The sequence below is a fragment of the Mirounga angustirostris genome, unplaced genomic scaffold (genome assembly GCF_029215605.1).
Source record: "Mirounga angustirostris isolate CCGP_5_RB_7025 unplaced genomic scaffold, mMirAng1.0.hap1 SCAF_15, whole genome shotgun sequence".
Classification (NCBI taxonomy): Eukaryota; Metazoa; Chordata; class Mammalia; order Carnivora; family Phocidae; genus Mirounga; species Mirounga angustirostris.
Window position 1 is genome coordinate 6,321,643 of NW_026991723.1, and position 22,866 is coordinate 6,344,508.

A 22,866-nucleotide genomic window follows, 5' to 3' on the forward strand; every position below is an offset into this window, starting at 1 on the left:
TTGTGATGCCATGACTTTCAGGATTAAAGCTTATTCAGTAATAAAACTTTTCTTTCTCTTCTATCTTTGTGCAGAGGTTTTCTGGGTTGGGAGGAGATTTCGTTTCTAATTGTAATTCCCCAACACTTTCCCTTTTCTCCACCTTCTAAATTTGGGTTTCCCAAGGTTCCATTATCAGACCTCTACCTTTTTGTCGAAAACTTTCCATTAGATAGTATTCATCCACCTATATACTAACATCGCCTAAATTTATAACTGTAAATTTGACCCTTCTTTTGTGCTTTGACTTACTGAACATTTCCATATTAAAGTTGTAGTAAAGAGAACTCCATCCCCACTTTTCCAAAACCTGCTGGTTATATTACTTTCCCTATGCAACGAATGGCATCAACAATCTATCTTACTTCTCAGGTAGAAATCTTAAGAATCATTTTTGACTCATCTTTCAATCCTGTAGCTAATGAGCCATCAAGTGCCTTTAGAATATATCAAATCAGTCTCCTAACCCAATACCACTGTTACAATCTAGGGTCAGATCCTTATCACATGTATAGTACAGAGGTCTTCAAACCAGGTGACGAGTAACCCCAGGTATTTACAAAGATTTTCCAAGGCATACTCTACAGCAAGACGAGTATATAAGTGTCCTCCATGAGTCCCAAAGCCTGCTTCAACAATTAAAATATTTTAGCAGAAGCATTTTTCCTTCAGTCCTTCTTAATACCAACCCCTAGGACATGCTGGAACATGTTGTTAGCTTAAAACAAAGAGCACTTTTGAACAAGAAAAGCAATATAGATAACAAGGATTTTTGAAGTGAAATTATAATTGCTTAAAACTATGGCTAGGGGCACCTGGGTGGCCCAGTTGGTTAAGTGCCTGCCTTTGGCTCCCTGCTCAGTGGGGAGTCAGCTTCTCCTTTTCCCTCTGTCCCTCTGCCTCACCCCTGCTCATGCTCTTTCAAATAAATAAAAAAAATCTTCAAAAAAAAATAGTATGATGGCTAAATCTCATGGATAAAAATTGTAGGCATTCCATTTCATACTTCAGATCTAGTGTTCATTATTCAATTAATTAGTTAAAATCAATTTTTTTTTTTAAGTAGGCCCCACACTCAGTGTGGAGACAAACATGGGGCTTGAACTCACAAATCTAAGATCAAGACCTGAACTGAGATCAAGAGTCAGGCGATTAACCGACTGAGCCACCGAGGTGCCCCCAGTTAAAACCTATTTTATCAATTCATATTCTGAAATATTTATACAAAATTTGGTCAGCCTCATTACATTATATAAAACATTTAATACTTGCTAATATAATATAAAACTATATACCAACTGCCTATCTGATTAGTTTTTAGCAGTAGATAGCTTTCTTTTCCATTAAATACACAGGAAAATTTTGATCATGATAAAAATGTTATTTCTGACTTTTATACTAACTTATTTAATAATTCTCCAAAGTCAAGTATCAGAGTTTGATACCTATCTCTCCCCAAGACATTTACTGAAGGAATACTAGACCTTTTACCATATACCTTACTACATACGTTATAATCTTAGCTACATTTTATTCTGTAGTATTTATTATAAACTAAGTAATGAGAAATGATTTATTTTCAGAACAATATAAAATTAAATTATACTAGATTAATTTAAAGATAAAACTCTGAAGTTTATCTTGGCTGTCCTTGTGATTTCCAGATATGCAGGGAGAAACACAGGGCCCAAAGCTTATATAATTTAGAAGCTTTCTTTATAACAAAAAATATAAAATTAAGCATGAAACTGAATATTTAAAATTAGAAAAGAAGTAATCTTGAAAGAAAAGTGCTCTGGTGAATATGCTTTGTTAGCTTTGTTAAAACATGCCTCTGTACATGTGCTCTGCAATTTATTTTTTTAATTTTAATTTTACAATTTCACAATTTTAATATACTTAACTTCAACTGAAAAATGAAGTCAGACTTTTGAAAAACTTTTGGTATACTTCCCAGAAACTGAGAAAAGGAAAGACTCTAATGATTTCTCTTTTGAAAATCAAGTGGTTTAATTCTTTGTTTTCAATAAAAGTAAAAAAAGAATGGATCTAATGAAACTGCCAGCTAACAGATAAACTTTAATGGTACATCACTATATACTTTTTTGCTACTTATCTCAGAAGGACTCACAGAAATGAACATTCTTATAACAAAACTCCTTCCATTCCTATCTACTTATTTACACAAACAAGTTTTCTCTCTCCTCATGGAATGCCTTTCCTCTTCTCTACCTGGTAAACTATTAATCGATAGTTGAAATTCATTTCTTTTTTTTTTTAAATATATTTTTTATATATTTATTTGAGAGACAGAGAGTGAGTGAGCAAGAGAGAGAGCACAAGCTGGAGGAGGGGCAAAGGGAGAGGGAGAAGCAGACTCCCCGCTAAGCAGGGAGCCCGATGCGGGGGCTTCATGGGGGGGCTCGATCCCAGGACCCTGAGCTCATGACCTGAGCCAAAGGCAGCCACTTAATCAACTGAGCCAGCCAGGTGCCCCTGAAATGTCGTTTCTTAGTTGTGCATTTCTCTGATTAATTTAAACCCTCAGCAAAATTATTTGCATTCTTAGTTTTCCCATCATCTTCTTCATTCTTGCAATTATATACTACATTACAATGAGTTGACCATACATTTGATTTCTCCTAAACTACGAGCTGTTAAAAGGAAGGGATAATGGATAGTGGACCTGTCCGAATATGCCTGACACATTAAACTTTTCCTTTTCGTTTGGCCTTCCTAGTAACTGGGCACAGTTCCTTTTTTTTTTTTTTCCTTCTTCCTGATATTCATGACCCTATCTTCATATCCCAAGTTCCTTCTATGGTGTTTGAAACAATAGGTACTTAATAGTGCTTATTAAAGTGTATTCATTAAGTATGCCCAAATCACTGGAAATTCATATAACTAGGCTTTATGGATTTCTAGTTAATTCCACTTAACTTCTTTAATTTCTCATTCTGGAAAAAAAGAATGAAATTCATGTATCACCGGGGATATAACCAAAGTAGATAGTTAAGTTTAGATGTGTCTTATTTTCTAGTTTTACTTATATCCTAAAAATAATTAGATGATGGTAATGCTATTGATTTATCACCAATAAAAAGTGTTTTTATTATTACAAAAAATTTCAAACATACAGAAATTAGAGAACAATAAACAACCATATACATGTCACTTAGTTAAATTCATTGCTTGTCTTGTTTTATGGACTATTCCTCATCTCCACTCCACTGGATTTAGAGGAAGTGAATTCTGGACAGGACAGTATTTCAAACATAATTACTTCAGTATGCATCTCTAAGAGATAAGGACTTTTCTTTAAAATATTCACAATACCATTATATATTATTCTTCTGTGTAAATAATCCATTTGTTCTAAATCACTGGTGCTTTCTTACCTAATTTCCTTCCAGACTAACAATTTATAATAGCTGGGAGAAGTTGTAAACTTACAGATACAAAATAAATGAAGATAACTAACTGGGGTGTCTGGGTGGCTCAGTCGGTTAAGCATCTGCCTTTAGCTCAGGTCATGATCCCAGGGTCCTGGGATCAAGTCCCGTACGGGGCTCCCTGCCCAGTGGGGAGTTTGCTTCTCCCTCTACCCTTCCCCCCTGTTCGTGATCTCTCTCTCATTTAAATAAATAAACAGAATCTTAAAAAAAAGATAACTAACATATAAGGATGATCAATGAACTTAGTGGTAGCTAACTGAATGATCTATATTTTTCTAATAATTTTGATGAATCTCAGACAAATATTTACAAGTTGACAGTTATAGTGTTTATATTAGTAATTCTAACTTTCAAGTCAGAAACCCAAAATGTTAATAAAATACACTTAACTAAAATAAACAAAACCCAACCCTTAACAGTAACATCTGACTTAAACAACATAATCTTAATAGTATTATTTCAGATGAATAAACCAGAATTAAAGTCTATTTGGAATGTATCCCAAATTTAAACATTTAAATCTAATTTCAGCAATTCATTCCTATAAAACAAAATGTACCATAAATGAACTAAGACATAAAAAAGAAGACTTTGCATCAAAGCACAAAGCAATAAAACAACAATGTATACCAGATAAAAAATTAGGTTTGTATGTTCCTTGCAACTCACTATTTTAAGATCAAAAATTACCTTTAGCTTCAAATTGCTATAAAATGTTCCTTCAATGACAGGTTAAATCACCATCATGGCTAAGAAAGCTTAAAAGCACAAATTCTGAGAACAGACCATCTGGGTTTGAATCCTAATTCTACCATTTATTGATCATATGACCTTGAGCAAACTACTTAACCTGTCTACACTTCAGTTTCCTTATACTCAAGACAGAGATAATAATACATCTTCTCCAACGTTGTTATAAAGATTAGATGAGATAATCCATGAAATGCATTTAGCCCAGTGTAAGCATGACAAATTTTTGCTATTATAAATATATAAATGACATACTATTAATACTAATAAAAATAAAGTTTGAAGTTTGTGCTCTAAAATTTTACTTTATTGTACTAAAATATACTCACCAGAATATGGGACTTTCACCAGGTTCTTTCACTTTGTAGTATTCTTTGTCTTGTGGCAAGACTTTGGTTAACCCAAAATCTCCAATTTTAACCCTGTTTTCGTTTTCCACCAATATATTCCTTGTTGCCAGATCCCTGTGGATATACCTTTTTGTACCAAGATACTCCATGCCCTATGGATAAAATAACATTTTTATTTCAGCTAAGTTTTATAAACAAACAATTTAAGCGGGTCTTTCCTCTACATACTACCTTAATTATCTAAGAAAAACTCTAGAGGGCTTTGTAACAATTACTTCAGCATGCTCTTTTTATTTACAACAAGTAGCCAGGATATTAAGTACCTTGCATATCTGAGATGTATACTGCAGAAGTTTTTTATGATCTATCCGTTCTTTATGTTTTTGGAGATAGTCTCGTAAACTTCCATATGGTAAATATTCCATAATTAATCTTAGATTACGCCGACCTTTTAACATACAAATGGGAACACAATGTTTTACTCTGCCATATTTTACTGATAAAATATTAGAAAACAACCATACATACATGACTTAAAGATATATATAAACTCTAAGATGAAAAAACCTGATTATAAATTAAGTGATGTAGTAGTTAAGAACACAGGCTTTTTGAATCAAAACGTTTTGAAAGGAAGCTTAAAAAATAGTTATGGTTTAATCTTGTGTAACCCTTTATGCAAACCCAGATAAACTGATGAGAAAATTTCCCTTCTCTTCATCTGTACTGAACAAAAAGTATCTAATTTAAAAAATACTTTCATAGAAAATGTGAGCAAAGACAGTTTGTTTATTTAAAAATGAGAGTCTCTTGGTAAGCTTGAGCAAGCATGGTAAGCACCATCCTCAGTGAGAAGAATGATGAACTGAGAAGCCACAGACTTCCTGTGGTTGCAGCTCAGCATCTCAGGCACAATCTCCAGGCAGATGAATGGTTCTCTCCTTGGGCACTGGCACAGAAGTCCAGATCTTGAGACATTTTCTTGTTTCCATTACCCAGTATGCCAAGGACATACCCTGAGTTCAAACCGGGTTTCAATGGGCAACATACCAGCACTGTAGCACACTCCCTTGTACTTCACAATGTTGTCATGCTGCAGGGATTTAAGGATTTCGATTTCCCTCTCAAAGTCTCTCAGGTGCTCCTCAGTGCTGTGCTGGAGCTTCTTCACAGCCACCACCTCCCCAGTGTTGTCTTGTAGAGGGTCATACCGGCACATCTCCACACTGCCAAAATTACCCTAAACACATCACAGTAGGATAAAGATCTCAAGTCTTCTAGGCAAATTACTAATAAATTCAAATTATATAGACGATTCAGTATACAGTAGCTAGAATCAGCAGATGTATCCCTAAACTTACATTAGGCAACTTTTAGGATAAGAAAAGGAAATAATATTTCAACAGGTAGGTAGTAAATCTATAAATTTAATTTCTTCAAAAGAAATATAAATTATTTCAGAAAGGCATTTAAACAAATCATGAACATGAATTATTAAGATAAGCCAAGAGACATGTCAGGGAATTCCTAAATCTCTATCACTAACTTCCAGGAAGATCTTTGCTGCTTCACAATATGCCCTTTGATATCACTGACAGTGAGCTGGATGGAACAAGGAATGGTCTGTTATGGACTGAATGTCTGTGCTCCCCCCAAATTCCTATGAGAAAACCAACTTAACCCCCAAAGTGAGTGTATTTGAAGACAGGGCCAGTGAAAAGGTGACAAAGGCTAAATGAGATCATAAAGATGGGGCCTTATTCCGATATGGCTGGTGCCTTTATAAAAAGAGGAAAAGACACCAGAGCTCTCTGCCATGTGAAGACACAGCCAAGAAGGTGGTCATATGGAAGGCAAGAGAGTCCTCACTAGAAACTGAACCCTGCCAGCACCTGAATCGTAGGCTTTCAGCCTCCAGAACTACAAGAAATAAATACCTGTTCTTCAAGCCTTCAGTGATGGTATTTTGTTATGGCAGCCTGAGCAGACTAATACAAGGTTGATTTATTTGCTCAAGGAAAGAAGAAATTTTAGGGGCACCTAGGCAGCTCAATGGGTTAAGCATCTGCCTTCGGCTCAGGTCATGATCTCAGGGTCCTGGGATGGAGCCTCATGTTGGGCTCTCTGCTCAGCAGGGAGTCTGCTACTCCCTTTCACTCTCCCTCTGGGCTCTCCCCCTTCCTTCTCTCAAATAAATAAATAAAATCTTTAAAAAAAAAAAAAAAAAAAGAAGAAGAAATTTTTAGCCTATGGGGATGTTCCCATATTTTTTTAAAGGTCAGTCTTCAAAGAAATCTACTCTCTTTTTATTCAAGACTTATTGTCTATATAGAATTGCTAAGTTGATACATAACATTTAAAATTAAGTATTAGTTTTTTGCATTAATCACATTAGCATATTATGGTATTACTACATTTCTAAAAAATAAAACAATGTAGTCTTTGAGCTACAAGATTCTAAGTGACTATATTTCCAGTTATACACTTAAAAGTCAATTAAAAAAAAAACTAGACCATATGTTAGTCTCAAAGTTAAGTCTCTAATTACAAAGACCACATAGTAAAGTGGATAAGACCTGGGACTCTGGAGTCTGATGATTGCGGCTAGAATCTTGGTCCACCACTTATTCTCTTTGGGACCTTGGGTAAGTTACTTCCTTCTGTAATACCAGCTATCTCCTCCTTGAAATGGAGGATAATAAAATATCTATTTCATATTGCCTTATTAAGAAATTACTCCAAAACATATTTTTAAAAAAACCCAAGTGGGAAATAACAGAGTTTTATATTCTTTCCCCTTACTTAACGACGTGCCCATAAAACTTATTTTCCAATGCCACTGTATATTTCTTGAAAACATTATTTTTAATTACTGTATATTATGAATGTATTGATTTTTTAAATTGAAAATATAAACATATAATGTTAAGAAAAGTTTTAAAAATACATTCATGTCATTTCAATGATATTCATAAATAGCTGTGTACATCTCTATTAAGGATATTTTGTTATAAGTGGAATTAGCCATTCAAAGGATATGGACATTTCAAAGGCCCCTGATATCTGCTGCAGCAGAAGCTCTCTTGAAAAGGACACAGACTTAAGTTCTAATAGCAGTGGAAAAAATGTCAATTTTATCATATTCCTGCCAACACTAAACACTGTAATTTTTCTAAATCTTTGTCAAGTTGATAGGCACAAATCAATCTCACTGTTTTAATTTGGAATGCCTCTATTTTCTTTTGGAACAAGATAAAGGCAAACAATGAGAGTGAAGAAACAGATTTAGGACAGGAAACCAGAAGGGAATGAGAATGTTTGGAATTGGCACCACAGAAGAAATCAAATCAGGGAGAATAAAGAACTACCTATAAAAAGAGTCCTAAGTACCAGCCAATGTTGGAAATCAATTTGCAACAGAGATAATAAACATTTATATCTGATTTGTTCTCACAGTGTTTGAGAGACGAAAACACAAATAGAAAAAAATAATTGAGAATTTTATTGTTCCTATATGAGGAAACGACAGGGAAAGTAAAACACATCATCAAGGGAGGGAAGGTGACAGAACTGTGACTATTAGTGGAAGTAGAATTTAAGTGATCTACCAGGAGGTCTACCCAGTGTGGAAAAGGAGAGCTGAATCTAGAAGGTAGCTAATAGGCTTCAGGAAGAAGAAAGGGTCAAAGACACTGGCAATAACAGAGATATCAAAGAAAGATTTATGTGTTGGGAAAAAACTAAAAATACAAAGTTAATAGAGAGGGAGAATTCAGGGTCTGATATTTCATAAGGAAGATTATTATAAGGGATTACAGAATTCAAAGTGTACTCATTTAACACAGACACAGATTTGAGGTAGAGAGGTTGAGGAATTTAAAAAGGGTACTGAATGGGTAGCCAAAATAATGGCAGGGGCAAGATGAAGATGAAAACAACGAATACCAAAAGTACCCAAGGAATGTGGAGCATTGACCAAGACAATGGCCAATGATGAGGAGAGACGAATAACCATATTCAGAAAGGACTATTAATGATGCCTGATGGTCTGATATTTGAAGAGTAGTAGCAGCAAGGTCCAGATCTGTGTGTCCCAGATCTTGCACCATGGAGGAATAGGGAATAAAGAGGATTTCAAAAAATCTAGGTTTTGGGCGCCTGGGTGGCTCAGATGGTTGAGCGTCTGCCTTTGGCTCAGGTCATGATCCCAGGGTCCTGGGATCGAGTCCCGCGTTGGGCTCCCTGCTCAGCAGGGAGCCTGCTTCTCCCTCTGCCCCCCTCTCTCTCATGAATAAATAAATAAAATCTTTAAAAAAAAATCTAGGTTTTAATTGAGGTGAAGAGTAAAGAATATAAGTATATGAGAGCGCAAGTATAAAGTAAGATCACAAAAATACACATTTTAGAAATCAAGTAGCAGAAGAAAAGTTTTGCAATATCTTCTTCGTTCTTTTTATGAGTATTACATTAAAATATACCATTATTTCTGTTGTCTTAAAAAATATGGAAATAATTTTAAGTACAAATTCCTCCTGTGCATATTTTTACCCTGCTGCTAATTGAAAAGAAGAAAGGAACACAGTATAACAAGAGCTGTGTTTTTATAAAATGAAAAGGTGACATGTGAGCACTTGTAGGGATGGCATTTTGGATTTAGATTCAATAATAAAATAGTTAGACAGCCCACTGAACACATCAATTCTTTCAAAGAAGCAAAGATGAAATTAATATTACCATATGAAATGCAGCTAGGAAATAGCCACATTAAAATAGCTACCACTAACTAAAGACCATACCATTTTCCTTTAATTTCCTACAAACTAAATTACTGAGAAATATATTTGGTTGTAAATATATTTTGAAAATGCCATCCTTATAGTCTCCTCGATTTACATTATGTTTAAAATAATGTTAAATCCAAAGAACTGTGTAAAAAACTAAAAATGTTAAAAAGAAAAAGGAAATAACTCAAAGCTGCAATAATGGGGAATGTTGTAAATATAGTATATTACTTTTAGAATTATGTTTCAAAAAATGCTCAACATCACTCGGCATCAGGGAAATACAAATCAAAACTACAATGAGATACCACCTCAGTCTATGAAAAAGCACATTAACACTTAATAGAGAATAAATAAAGGGGTAATTATGAAGAATAAGGAATTCTCTTAAAAAAGGAACATACCCTAATAATGCCAAATAACATTCCTGAAAATAATTTTTATAATATTCTTGTATAAATAAGTAGACTACAATTTACTGCATAACTGTTTAACTTAAGAATACTTTCTGGATAATTTTAAACAAATTCCAATCAATTACTGAATAACACCACCGTGTTGCATCCTATTTTTTAAAAATTCTTAAAATAACCAAAATAACATAAGGCCTACGTTAGAATTTTACATGAAAAAGCAACCTGGAATTAGAAAACTATGTGGTATCTCAGTATTTGAATAATGAATAAATATACATGAAATTACCTTATTGACACTTGTACCAATTCACATATTATGAAAATTTTAGAAATTGTGATCAGTATAAAATTTAAATACAGTATATACTTATTACACTGTTCTATAATTGTTAGTTGCCATCTACCTCCTCCAACTAAGTTGTAAACTCTATGAAGGCAATGGCTATATCCCATATCCACAGTGACCAGCAGAGCACCTAGCATTTTGTAAGAACTCAAATATTTGTATATAAAAGCCACATCACTTCAGGGGAAAAAAACCAAAAAATCTAGAAGTAATTCAGACCCTCCCAAAGATGTCTCATTTTTGATTGCCCTTTAAATTTTCATTCACTGGTTTAAAAAGTTTTAACTCATAAAGTGAAGGAATCCACTTTGGATTTTGAAATTTGAAACACTGATATTTTTTCCTAGAAAATGGTCTTAAACAAATGTTCATATATTCATGTTCGTATCAACAGCTGGGAAAACATAAAAGTATAAGAATTAAGAAGCTTATTAAAAATAGCCACATCAGGGTGCCTGGGTGGCTCAGTTGGTTAAGCGACTGCCTTCGGCTCAGGTCACAATCCTCGAGTCCCGGGATCGAGTCCCGCATTGGGCTCCCTGCTCGGCAGGGAGTCTGCTTCTCCCTCTCCCGCTCCCCCCTCTTGTGCTCTTTCTCTCTCTCACTCTCTCTCTCAAATAAATAAATAAAATCTTTAAAAAAAAAAATAGCCACATCAACTGAAGATAATGAAATTTCAATATAGGTTGTTCCCTTTACTTCAAATAAGTTGGATTTTATTTTCTAAAACTTTCTGTATAGTCTACCAAAAAAGATCTCTAGGATATATAATAGTACACATTAAAGGCTGGATCTAAGGATGAGAGAAATTAAATGGCTTGTTCAGAGTAACAGAAAATAATTTTTAAGGTTTTCATGATTTTGTGACTAGTGACTATGGTTACTAGTCTAATGACTAGTGTTTCTGGTCATGAAAATATCTGCATATAATTAACAATAAATCGAGATGTATTCAACAATAAACCCATGAATAAGTCATGTTACACTAATTTCTGCCTTTTCCATAAACAATTTTGCAATGTAATCCCTGGTGAAATAAAATAATTATCTTCTTTATCTCTTCATATGCTATGACTTGCCCCAAAAAGATAACAATAGAAGATATTGCAAAAGCATACTCACACAAACAAAAACTTACTTAAGTGAGATGGTAGAGATAGCACAGGAGTAGGAATAGGGGAAGGTTCTGATCTCACATCGGCTACTATATAGCTGTTTGACCATAGACAAGTTACTTAACCCCTCTGGACCTTTATTTTTCTCACTGTGAAATGAAGACGTTACTCTTAAGTTGAAAGCATCACTTCCCAAACTGTTCTAAAGATCACTTTCTGAGATGTCAATAGGTAAATTTTGGGGATGGAAGGTCGGGGGAGTAGATGACAAAAAGGTTTGGTAAGTTTTGGACACACTGCATACTAACAAGGAATTGATGCTCTCAACACAGAGTTATGGCCAAGATGCACAGTGTGGTTGGCAGCCTCTAAGATATCTTCCAATGTTCTCTACCTTTGACATTCATGCTCTTTTATAATCCCTTCCCCTTGACTGTAGGCTGAATTTATCACCTCATTTATAGTGAAGAGAATACGGCAAAAGTGATGAAGATGCCATTCCTGAGATTAGGTTCATGGTTCCCACCTGAGATGTTTGCTCTCAGCTGCCATGCTGTGTGGCAGCCCTGCAGAAAGGCCCACATAATTAAGATGGGAAACAGATATTCTGAGGCCTGTCAATAGCCATGTTAGTGAGGTTGGAAGTAAATCTTCCCCCAGTCAAGCCTTCAAATGAGACTGCAAAGCCTGGATGACAACTTCACTGCAGTCTTGTGAGAGACCCTGAGCTAGGACCACCCAGCTAAGTTGCTCCCAAATTTCTAATTCCTAAACTAGATGATAATAAATGTTTGGTTTTGGCCTGGATCTTCTCTTTCCAATTTGTAAGCCACAAGGTACAGAAGTCTACACTAACAAGCTTAGGAGAAGAAAGAAAGCTTACCACTTTAACTGGACCTGCTAATAACTAAGCTTTTCCTGGTCTTACTTAAAATATAAAGTCTAGGCATGACTGTGTGACTTTTAGCAGATAGAAACCCTGTCTTGTTAACAAACACAGTCCAGTCAACATTTAGACTCTGGACAATGAGATTAATTATTTCACCCTGAGATGACTATAAAAGGAGATGGGTAGACAGGTTTAATTGTTCCTTTCTCTACTACGTAACTAAAGCACTTCTACCAAGAAAGAGTCCCATGGTCAAATCAATAGAAGCCAAGAAAGAGTCCCATGGTCAAATCAATAGAAGAAATACTGCCTTATTATCATCCTTTTAAAGATGTTCAATGCACATTACATGTTAAAGGTTCCAAGAGGTTCTTCAGTAAAAAGAGCTATTTATTTAACACAGCATTTCTCCAATAACTGATGACTAAACCTTTTTTCTATAAACACTCCCTAAATTTTGTGTAAAGTAAATCTTAGAGAATCTCTAAAGCCTTTCTTTTCTTTCTTTTTTTTTTTTTTAAGTAGTCTCCATGCTGGACCCAATGCAGAGCTTGAACTACTGACTCGGAGATCAAGACCTGAGCTGAGATCAAGAGTTGGATACTTAACCGACTGAGCCACCTAGGTGTCCCTAAAGCCTTTATTTTCAAAATAAAATGTTCTAGGATTATACGCTAACTATTTAAAAAGCTTCTGACATCTTACCTTACCAAGTTGCTGTAGAAATTTCAAGTGTCTCTCTTCAAACTGTGTAGGGTCTCGGTCTTCAAAAGCACCAGAAAACCCTAGGGCACCTATTCTCATATTTGGTAACATGTCATTCTCTGTTAATAGTTCATAATCTGGAGAAATAAAGTATATTACTACCATAAGCTGGCAAATTACATTTTCTGAGTTAAAATGATATATATTCAAGCTAACCAAAATAATCAGAATGAGTTAGAAATACTACATACAAATTGACACAGGACAACTCTAATAGTTTAAGCTGTATTAACGAGTCTTTTCTTATTACCCATAACCTAACAGGCTTTTAAGAAAGACTTTTGCAAAGGATAAATAATTTCCAAAATGGGCAGCTTTAGTATTTATAAAGTAAGATTATATTATTTTGACTTTTTTGATGAGAATGGCAAGTAGTATTGGAATAAGAAATACCTATGGGTCAGACATATGTACATTTAGCTACATATTTTAAAGTACTGGACAAATGAAAACAAATCTACTTCATGTTTAGAAAACCACTCAATTATAAAATACATGAGTAGTTTAAAAAATTGCTTTTAAAAAAGTCAAATAAGCCAAACAGACTTTTAGAGTACACTACTCATTAACTGGTAAACTAAAACCAGGTTACTGAAGAAGCAGCTTCTCTTAAAAATGGAGAGACTGTTTAATCAAGAAGACTAGAATATGTATAAAGTAGGAAAAGTCGTATGAACATAAGAAACTAAGAGGGTCTAAAAGACATGAAGATTCACTATATTGTACACCTGAAACCAATATAACACTGTATGTTAACTAACTGGAATTAAAATAAAAACTAAAAAAAAAAAACATCAAGGAACTTCTTGCAAGGGATTACAAAATTAGTAAAGATTTGTTAAATACAATAAAGACAGAAAGCTGGCTGGAAAATCAATTAAGACTATCCCATCAATACATACCTGGAGTAAACAAACTATTAAGATCTCGTATGATGGCTCTGAAAGAAGGTCTAAAATCTGGTTCATAATCCATACAATTATTAATAAGATTTGCTAATTCTGTCCACTTTGGTGCAGGAAGCTGGTGCCTATCTTCATAAAACTGTAGCTTCTATAATTAAAGAACCAGATGAGAATAAATTGTAGACTGTGATATCAAGCTTCTTCCTTACCATCAGATAGGCTAAAAAGATATCAAGTCATGTGAACGAAATTCAAGGATCACAGAGTAATTCCAACTTCACAGTTAATATAAACTTACTCTTTGAGAATCCAAAGCACTCAGAGGCTTATCTCCTCCACTGCAGATTTCCCACAAAGTGGTACCAAAACTCCATTTGTCTGTTGCCAAATTTAGATTTTTAGGATTTTCGATGCATTCAGGTGGTACCCATGGTATTCTCTCCTGAAGAACTTTTAAACGATAGGAATAAAGTATGGTAAAATGGTTCACCCAAGTAAACAATTCTTTTATATGCAAATAATTTTCTAACTGATTTGAATAATCAGGTCTTTTTTTGTTTGGGGTTGTGTGTTGTGTGCATCACAGAAGCAGGTATATACACTTATGAGCTAGAAGGGACCTTTGAGAGCATCTAATATCTCAGCTTTAACAATGATAACACTGAGACCCATAAAGACTGAATAATTTGCCCAAAGTCACAAAATTTGTTAGTAGCATGGAGAGAATTAGAATCTTATACAACAAATCCCGGATCAACTAAACTTCCTTCCATTAAGCCATCATGTCTCAACTCGTGTCCTACTCTCTCTACCCCTTCCTATGCATTCAAAAAGTTTTTTCCATAAAATTTGTCCTAAACTGCCTTTGGATTTTTTTTTAATTTCTTTACAATGTGTAAGTAGTAAAGGTAATGTTAACAACATTCTGAGCTGTTCTAATGATGAAACAGCAGTGGCAATTCTAACATATACATGAGAAAACAAGGACCAACAGGCAGATGAATGACTGAATTATACCAAGATACTATGAATATGGAATTGATATAGGTAGTTTCTGCTAAGATCATGCAATTTCCCAATAAAGTTGCTATGGTCTTTGACCCCATCAGTAAAATGCTATTCAAGCAACGAGGGAGCAATTTTAAATCCACCTTCTGGTAATCTGGCATGATACATAGATAAAATAAATAAAATGATATATAAGAATGAAGGATAATCTGTTGCATCTTTTGGTATATTTTGGTAAAGCAGTATGAATATTTTTGCTGTATAATTAAGAGATTAAAGAGTACAGGTTCTTTTCTCTTTAACCACATAAATAAATTTTCTCCTTCTTCATTTCCATTCCAAAGAGTAAAATTTCCCTGAATATAGGTTCCAAGATCCTATAACATTTTCTGCCCTATTATCTGTCTTCACTGTCAGATAAGCTAACAAGTTTCAATACTGTTGGCTTAAATAGGATACATCAATGCACAAAAGTTGATCAATTTAGAGTCTACATTTAGAACATTCAGTTAGAGAAATTAGCTAAGATAATGAGATACAATCACAACATTATTTGTACCAAAAATAAACTCCTGCATGTGACTGAAATTTTTACTTTAATAGTATTAAATAGAAGGCTAACAAACACAAAAGATTTTTTTTAAGTTTTTAAAAGTCAGAATTAGCTGAATAATTAAATAAGATCTCAAAGTAGATAATATATCTTCTCAAGTTTTTACTCAGTGACTGAAGGAAGTAAAATTTAGATAATTTACTTGTTGCTTCAAAGAATGTATTAGAAAATTTCACATTAAAAAATGGATAAAATCTGATCTTACATTCAAGTAGGGATTAAAACTGTTTTAAAAAATCATTTTGCAATCCATGATAACATGGACTGCTAAAAATGGTAGTTAAATTTTATTATTAATCAAGAACATGTCAATAACAGAGATTGAGGAAAAAATTAACAACATGCTTTTTATACTACTCTCCAAGTAGAGATGTGGAATCCCTAGTGTTGTACACCTGAAACTAATGTAACATTGTGTGTCAACTATACTCAAATTAAAAAAAAAAAAAAGTAAAAGAAAAGGTAAATGCGTTTCCTATAGAACTTACTGTCCTTTGGCAAAACTGTAATACTAATGCCAGGATCACTAAGTTTGATGAAAGGAGGATTTCCTGTTTTCCTGTCTTCTTCTCTGATAAGCAGAATATTTTTGGCACACACATTCCCATGAATAAGTGCTTTTTCTTCCTATTAAAGTTAAATGCACAGACATTCAAATATCAATCTATAAATATTTGAAAACTTAGTATATCCAAGGTCCCAACATGGATTTAAAGAAAAAAATAGGACAGTATTGGCTAATAAACATTAATTTGGAAGCACGCTTTGAAATAAAGGTTTATGGCAGCACTGTGCTTTCTGTTTTACTTCTCAAATGACACAACAATCTAAGCCCATAATAAAAAGAATATATTAAAACTACCAATGCCACTTCACTTTCTAAACCTGAGATTTTAAACAGTATGCATTTCTAAACAGCAAGTAAATATTGTTTCTGTTCAGCGGCAAGATACAGGGGCACTCTGAGGAGTCTCATCACTGGATGGCCCTCTGGTGTTCAGCCTCTATGGCAATACTGCTTTCTCACTGGACATAATGTCCAATTGCCCACAGACACCATAACAAGGCATTTTCTGCGATCCATAACTAACACAAGTTTCTGCATATTTTTTATTAAATTCTCTAAACCCAAGTGACACAAACTACGACTGCTCACCAGCAATGTTAAGAGATTGATAGAATGACAAAACTCTTGCAAAACCATGATTTTACATAAATAAATATATGCCTAAAATAATCTCATTCATCAACTAACAGATTATTTTAAATGACTCAGATTTATTTACATATTTCTTGTTCCTGAGTCAAGAAACTGCTTACATTGCTTCATAAGATAGAACTGTAAGTTTTTGATAAAAAATTATACTTCTTACTTACTAGAAAATGCATGGCCCATGCCAATTGTTTAGCCACTTCAAGTTTCCATAATATATTTATAGAATTTTTATTCTTTTTCAGATATGTATCTAGTGATCCAAATTTTACAAACTCTTGAACCAGAATATCTGCATTAAAATATAAAAATAAAAGGCTCAAGTACACATACAATAAAAATATATGTAATTTTAAACTTTTATACAGTTATATGTGGGTATTATAGGTAAAGAGATTAAATTATGCAAAAATTCACTAATGTAAAGAAAGCTTAAGAGCATATACCATTGTATTTTGGGGTTCAGCTTATTCACAACCGCAAGATGCAGGAATCTAAATAATTACATATACACAATATTATATATAATTACATATATTACATAATTATATATAACATATATACACATTATATGTTATATACTGTCATTATTATAATGTTACTATATATTTTTATATTTACATTTATATATTATTATCCAGCATACCTCTATGTATTAGTACTGAATTACAGCTGCATTTTTTAAACAAATGAAAATTTGTCACCAAGTTAATTTCTCTTCCATGAAACTCCAGTAGTGCCCCCTGCTTATCCGTAGTTTTGCTTTCCACAGTTTCAGCTACCCATAGTCAACAGGTTCAGAAGCAGATGATCCTCTTCCGACTTACTGTCAGAAGGTAATAACCTAATGCTGCGCCCCAGTGCCTACCTACGTCACTCACCTTGCTTCGTCTCAGCACATAGACATTTTACCATCTCACATCATAACACAAAGTGTGAGTATGGTATAAATACAATATTTTGAGAGAGAGAGACAGACTGCATTCACATAAACTTTTACTACAGTAGATTGCTATAACTGTTCTATTTTATTATTACTTATTGTTGTCATTCTAGTTGTGCCTAATTTATAAACTAAGCTTTATCACAGGTATGTATATATAGGAAAAAACTTAGTGTATATAAGGTTGGGTACTATCCTCAGTTTCAGGCATCCATTGGGGGTCTTGGAACAATATGCTGCAGATAAGGAGGGGCTACTGTATTTAGACATCAAAACTTCCTGAAATTCTTCTTCTACACATAAAAAAAATTTTTTTTTTTTAAAGATTTTATTTATTTATTTGACAGAGAGAGAGATAGTGAGAGCAGGAACAGAAGCAGGGGGAGTGGGAGAGGGAGAAGCAGGGTTCCCGTGGAGCAGGGAGCCCGATGTGGGACTCAATCCCAGGACCCTGGGACCATGACCTGAGCCGAAGGCAGACGCTTAACTACTGAGCCACCCAGGCGCCCTTCTACACATAAAAATTTATAGGAAGTCTATTCTTGCAGGTATTAAGGAAAATTTGAGTTTGAACTCCATTCATCCTTTTAATTTATGCTGCAAAAAAGCAAAAATTAGTTTTGCATTGCTCTACCTTTAGAAGTGTATTTTAAATATACTATTAAGATATATTTTGCTTCTAAAAACAGTCCTGACTGCCTTTAAAACAGATAAAAATTTCCAGTATTGACCACGTTTCAGAAAGCCAAAGACTCTTTCTACAGTAAGACATGTTGTTTAATAATTAAACTGGGAGTAGGGTTTATTTATTGTCATCTAGTACAAATTTGTAATGCAATAAGCTCAGGTTCTCAATTCAAATCTAAATTTATTGACATTATTTTATTGTTTCTACCGTATAATAAACAATAAGTTATATAAATGAGAAAAAAAGGATTTGTTTTTTTAATTATAAAAATGGAAAATTCAGATAAAATAAAAACCAAAAAAATTCAAGCAAAAAATTTAACCATGGCATCACTATATATATCTTAAAGAAGTTCTGACAGACTTTCACATTGTAATCCATGTTAGTTCCTGGCCCAGTTTAAAGTTAAGTGCCTACCTATACTTCACACATGCCTATGTTTCACATTTGTTTTAAAATGAATGATCTTGGGTGCCTGGGTGGCTCAGTCGGTTAAGCATCTGCCTTCAGCTCAGGTCATGATCCCAGGGTCTTGGGATCTAGCCCTGCATTGGGCTCCCTGCTCAGTGGGGAGCCTGCTTCTCCTTCTCCCCAACCCTGCTCGTGCTTTCTCTTGCGCACTCTCTCTCTCGAATGAGTAAGTAAATAAATAAAGAAATAAAATGAACAAATGAATGAATGAATGATCTTGGGGCACCTGGGTGTCTCAGTTGGTTAAGTGTCTGCCTTCGGCTCAGGTCATAATCCCAGGGTCCTGGGATGGAGTCCCACATCGCACTCCCTGCTCAGCGGGGAGTCTGCTTCTCCCTCTCCCTTTGCCCCTCACCCCACTCGTACGCTCTCTATCATATAAATAAATAAAATCTTTAAAAATAAAATAAAACGCATGATCTTGGGGCACCTGGGTGGCTCAGCTGGTCAAGCCTCTGACTCTTGATTTCAGCTCAGGCCATGATCTCAGGGTTGTGTGATCGAGCCCTGTGTTGAGCCCAGAGTTGGGCTCTGTGCTAGGCATGGAGACTGTTTGGGATTGTCTCTCCCCTTCTCTCTTTGCCCCTCCCTCCCCCAAATAAAAATAAAAATAAAATAAATAAAATGCATGATCTTACCTTAAATTGTGATTCTGCTTGATCTAATATTAAAATTACTTAGTTTTACTTGGTATATAACAACTTTGTTGTTAGTGACAAAAGTTAGTGACTTTAGACCTTGCTGGGTAACTAAAACAAATTTAAAGAATGTTTTGCTGCCCATAATTAATTTAGAGAACAATCCATATACCAATAATTAAGACCTGACCACAGGTAAATTTATGTCATGGCAAGTGTCAAAAAAAGAAAGAAAAGAAAAAAAAGAATAAATATAAAAGAATTACAATGAACAAAAGCTTAATAAAACTTTTTTTATGTGGCATTTAAGACCTATTATGTTTTAGAGATACCACTGATTGTCATCTCATTATTTTATGTGTCATAAAAGAAAAAATTAAATTATGACATGTCATTGATTATATCACACTTTCCAATTTCAGGTATTTTTAAATGTGAAAAAAGTACATCCCAGAATAAATGAAATAAATATAAAAGCAAGCATAAGAACTGGAATTATATGCTCTGAAACACTGTTTCAAACTTTTAAAAAAAATGTATTTTCTTCCCCTAAGTGGGAAATTATGAGAAATATCAATAAATAAAAAAGATAAATACAGAACTTCTCTAGTTGGGAATAAGTGAGCAGAAGTCTCCATGACTGTAGTTAGATTTACTCTCACTTCATCAACCCTGAGATACCTGAAATACCTCCACAGAACAGATTTGAAAATCGCTGCCTTTGAAAAGAATATCAATTTTCAAAGATATGAAGAAATGTTACATAAGAATGGATGCATATTTCATCCATATTATTAGTGGGAAATGGAGAATTACGTAAGTAATTTTCTGAATGTAAACTTCTTGAGTTTTTATGAACAGTCTAAATTTAGACACAGAATATATCAAATATCAACATCTAATCATTTTAGTCAGTTCTATTAAAAACTCAGTCTATCATTTATTTATATGATTTTTTTACAATTCAAAAAAATTTGTACTATAATAGCCAGTTATTCCAATGATAATGAACCATAATTCATATTGCTATGGTTACCAGAAAAGGTTGTAAGACATTTATTTACTGTAATACTCTACTGTTTGGGCATTTTAACATAAGGTATGTTAACTGTCTTCTGCATTTTAATTTCATTCATTGGTTTCCTTTTTTAGAAGACAAAACTGAACAGTTTTCAATGTTTTTGATTTCAACAATACTTAACTCTTCTTAAATTATGGTTTATAGTGATACTTAGTTGTGACCCTGAAACTGAATTTTCTATATAAACAAAAACAGATGCTCTGAGAAGGTCTAACACTAACATAAGGAAGCCTGTAGTTTTACTTACTCTCTTCCCCACAGACACATACTCCGTAATTTAAAACCAGATGCTTGTGAGAAAGCTGGCTCATCATGCTGGCTGCTTCAAAGAAAGACTAAGGAAAAGAAAAACATACAAAAAATGTAAAAGAGTTATTGTTTGTGCCTATAAACGTTCAGAGGTCAGAAAGAGACTGTTTGCTGTACGAGAAATGCACCTTCTCCTACTCTCAGCAGGACTACAGATAAGGCTGCTCTGGTTCCCTTACATGGACCTGCGACCGCTATCAACCTTGATGCTCGAGTTCATTCTGCGGAAACCCCTGAGTAAGCCTGGAATAAGAAATAACAGAGAGAGAGCAGTAGAGGCACAAGGGCCAGGTGAATGCTGCAAGATCAAGAGCCTTGGACCCCTAGCACCTGGGGGAGAGCCCAGAGGCAGACACCAGAGACAGTGATAGGGGACTCAAATAAGTGGATGAGAGCTTCAGGTAACTTCTCAAAGGATTACGAATGTTCTCTGTGCAGATAAAATATGACAATTATGTCAGGAGACGGGCATGGCATTAATATCACTCTAACTCAACCAACCTTTGACTAGAACTTCTGGGGACAGTTGTTGAAGATCACAATCATCATCACTGTGGTATTCTGGATTAGAAAAACTTTCCCTCAGATGTTTCACGTCAGCTTCCACTAATACCATTTAAGACATTTTAAGTGTTATAAATGTTTGTTATGTCATGTTTGGTGATGTCTTGCTATGTTAAGGACCCTGGCAACTAACAACTGGCCTTCTGCTGGCTAGCATCTCTGGAAAATGCCCAGAGGCACCCATATTTCACCTAGAGTGTTCTTTAGTACAGCGCCTTTCAAAAATTTTTTAAAAAATAAACTGTGAAGGAAATCTGTGGAACCCATAAAAGTTTGGAGAGCCAGTTTGAAAGTTCCTGCCTTAATATATGCAGAGATGTAGTAATACCCATAATACAATGTTAAGAGTAATTAGTTTGGAAATAAGCTATTATCAAAAAATTCTATAATTTTCTATAGCCTCCCCCAGAAAGCATCCTCAGAAAGGTCCTTGATATATATGCTTTTAAAAATTGCAGTTTTGAGGGCGCCTGGGTGGCTCAGTTGGTTAAGCGACTGCTTTCAGCTCAGGTCATGATCCTGGAGTCCCGGGATCGAGTCCCGCATCGGGCTCCCTGCTCGGCAGGGAGTCTGCTTCTCCCTCTGACCCTCCCCCCTCTCATGTGCTCTCTCTCTCTCATTCTCTCTGTCTCAAATAAATAAATAAAATCTTTAAAAAAAAAAAATTGCAGTTTTGAAAAGCTGCATGCATGAATGTGTGTCAATATGGGAGCATATGTTTAAATATCAGAAACTACACAAGCTACACAAAGAACATACATACCTCTGAATAGTTTCTGTGCGCTTTATCCAGAACTTTTAACAGAACTTCTGTTTCATGTAGTTGACCATAGTCTCCTACTTCTCTTCTTATACCTTTAAAAATTTTTGTAAAAGTGCCTTGACCAAGGCTTTCATTCTTCAAAAGAAAAAAGAGAAAAAAAGAATGAGTAAAGATGAAGAAAGATGTAGGAATTAGGAAATATGTTTAATGACAAAGGGTTTTTAAAAATCCATGAGCATGGGGCGGCGCCTGGGTGGCTCAGTTGGTTAAGCGACTGCCTTCGGCTCAGGTCATGATCCTGGAGTCCCGGGATCGAGTCCCACATCAGGCTCCCTGCTCAGTGGGGGGTCTGCTTCTCCCTCTGACCCTCTTCCCTCTCGTGCTCTCTGTCTCTCATTCTCTCTCTCAAATAAATAAATAAAAATCTTTAAAAACCCATGAGCAAATATTAATCTGTATTCTGTAATAAAGACAGAAGGATTAATGAATAAAGTGCATTTTGGTTCCACCATGTTCTTAAACCTCCTGAAATTAGCTATAATTATCACTTTTTCATAGTGTCAGTGTTTACCTACACTTACTTACATATGAATATTTTTCTTTGTCTGCCTCTCATAATAGAGAAAGGCAGTACAGAATGGTCTGTGGAGGCAGAATGTGGACTGTTCCTTATCACCACTTCCTAGCTGTGTGACCTCGGACAGGCTACTGTACCTCTCTGTGCTGTCGCTGTCCTGGTCTCCTCATCTGAGGAATGGGGAGAA

At 34.6% G+C, this 22,866-nt stretch overlaps 1 protein-coding gene across 7 annotated transcripts in view; it reads right to left on the reverse strand.

The window, feature by feature from the left end:
- Window positions 1-22,866, reverse strand: part of JAK2 (Janus kinase 2) — a 210,592-nt gene that overhangs the window by 7,422 nt on the left and 180,304 nt on the right. For all 7 annotated transcript variants that reach the window (XM_054509140.2, XM_045882163.3, XM_045882161.3 and 4 more), the window contains 10 exons: window positions 22,103-22,237; window positions 20,714-20,801; window positions 16,810-16,937; window positions 15,921-16,059; window positions 14,110-14,261; window positions 13,809-13,959; window positions 12,847-12,983; window positions 5,645-5,834; window positions 4,918-5,042; window positions 4,574-4,746 (listed from right to left, as the gene is read on the reverse strand). In XM_054509140.2, coding sequence (XP_054365115.1) covers window positions 4,574-4,746; window positions 4,918-5,042; window positions 5,645-5,834; window positions 12,847-12,983; window positions 13,809-13,959; window positions 14,110-14,261; window positions 15,921-16,059; window positions 16,810-16,937; window positions 20,714-20,801; window positions 22,103-22,237 — 1,418 coding nt within the window. The remainder of the gene's footprint in view (window positions 1-4,573; window positions 4,747-4,917; window positions 5,043-5,644; window positions 5,835-12,846; window positions 12,984-13,808; window positions 13,960-14,109; window positions 14,262-15,920; window positions 16,060-16,809; window positions 16,938-20,713; window positions 20,802-22,102; window positions 22,238-22,866) is intronic.